The sequence below is a fragment of the Otolemur garnettii genome, unplaced genomic scaffold (assembly GCF_000181295.1).
Source record: "Otolemur garnettii isolate 467f Iridium unplaced genomic scaffold, OtoGar3 scaffold00105, whole genome shotgun sequence".
In the NCBI taxonomy this organism is placed as follows: domain Eukaryota; kingdom Metazoa; phylum Chordata; class Mammalia; order Primates; family Galagidae; genus Otolemur; species Otolemur garnettii.
This window is the reverse complement of record NW_003852500.1, coordinates 4414204-4415966: the sequence shown is the minus strand read 5'-3', so window position 1 is coordinate 4415966 and position 1763 is coordinate 4414204. Positions and strand designations below refer to the sequence as shown.

Below are 1763 nucleotides of genomic sequence, written 5' to 3'. Positions count from 1 at the left end.
CAAAGTTCTGGGGGGAAATTTTATTTATTTTTTTTTTTTTGCAGTTTTTGGCCAGGGCTGGGTTTGAACCAGCCACCTCCAGCATATGGGGCTGGCACCCTACTCCTTTGAGCCACAGGCACCACCCTAGGCAAAAGAGATTAACTGGCAAGTCACAGGAAAACAAATGCATACATGTACAAATATCCTGTTAAGGTACAAACATTTGGTTATTCTTACTCTTAAAGATGTGCAAACTAAGATAACAATGAGATGCTTGTTTTCATCACTTAAATGAACAAAGAACAAAAAGTTTGAGAACATGTAAAGATGGCAAGGGTGGGAGGAAATGGGCATTTACACACAGTGCTGGGAAGTGAGAACTGGCTGGGCTAACATTTACGAATTTAAATAAAAAGATGAGCCAGTGAACTTAAGTAGCAGCAAGGAAGGAGGGGATGTAATGTACCTGTGCCCTTCTTGCAGACATAGGGGAGGTTATAGTTGCAGGGAACATCATTCCAGCGCCCACTCTCATGTGCCACCATCACCACACAGTCCTCTCCACCCGCGAAGAAATTGTCCGGCTGGTTCTCCCGCCAATTCTCATATTGCTGCAGGAAAAGGAGGCCAGGGTGTTGTTCAGAGGACTCCTGTCTCAGCCTAGGTTCTAACACTGCCTGCCCTGGAACTCCCCTGGCCAAACCCCTCAAACTCATAGAAATTTAGTGTTCCCATTTCTACAATGGACACTAGCCTTCCTGTCCTGAGTGTGGCCACCACTGTAATCCAAGCCACCCTCCTCAGGCTGGGAAGCTTCAGGGTCTTCCTCCCTCCAGTCTTGCCCCACCCCTGTTCCATCTTCTACAATGGGTCATTACAGATCAATAGTTGGACAAAAGTTGACCTCAAACTGGAAGTTCAGGAGGGCCTCCCTGAGGAGGCAACAGAAGTGAGGACTCAAGAACAAGAAGAATCCAAGGCAAACCTGTAATCCTAGCATACTGGGAGGCCAAGACAGGGGATTGCTTGAGCTCAGGAGTTCAAAACCAGCCTGAACAAAGGGGAGACCCCATCTCTACTAAAAATAGAAAAATTAGCTGAAGTGGTGGCACATGCCTGTAGTCCCAGCTATTTGGGAGGCTGAGGCAAAAGGATCATTTAAGCCCAAGAATTTGAGGTTTTTGTGAGCTAGGATGAGGCCATGGCCCTCTACCTAGGGTAACAGACTGAGACACTGTCTCAAAAAAAAAAAAAAAAAAAAAAAAAGAATAGTAAGGATCCAGACAGAGAGCAGAGTTCTAAGCAAAGGGAACAGTAAGTTCAAGGTCTCAGAGGCAGGACTGAACTTAACCTGTTTAAGGAACTGAATAGAGGCCAAAGGGGCTCAGGTTGTTTGATGAAGTTGGGGTGTGGTCAGAGTGTGGGTAGCAGCCAGATCTCATGGTAGAGAAGAGGTAGATTTTTAAAAATTTGTAGCAAAATCTATATAGCACAAAATTCACCAGTCTAACCATTTATTTATTTATTTATTTATTTTGAGACAGAGCCTCAAGCTGTCCCCCCTGGGTAGAGTGCCGTGGCATCACAGCTCACAGCAACCTCTAACTCCTGGCCTCAAGCGAGTCTCCTGCCTCCGCCTCCCAAGTAGCTGGGACCACAGGCGCCCGCCACAACGCCCGGCTCTTTTTTGGTTGCAGCCGTCATTGTTGTTTGGCGGGTCCGGGCTGGGGATTCGAACCCGCCCCCTTAGGTGTATGTGGCTGGCGCCTTAGCCACTTGAG

General features: G+C 47.2%; 1 protein-coding gene across 1 annotated transcript in view; it reads right to left on the bottom strand.

Moving 5' to 3' along the window:
* Positions 1-1763, bottom strand: part of NCAN (neurocan) — a 32858-nt gene that overhangs the window by 1280 nt on the left and 29815 nt on the right. The window contains exon 12 of the mRNA XM_023517165.1: positions 449-593. Within this exon, the coding sequence (XP_023372933.1) occupies positions 449-593 (145 nt within the window). The remainder of the gene's footprint in view (positions 1-448; positions 594-1763) is intronic.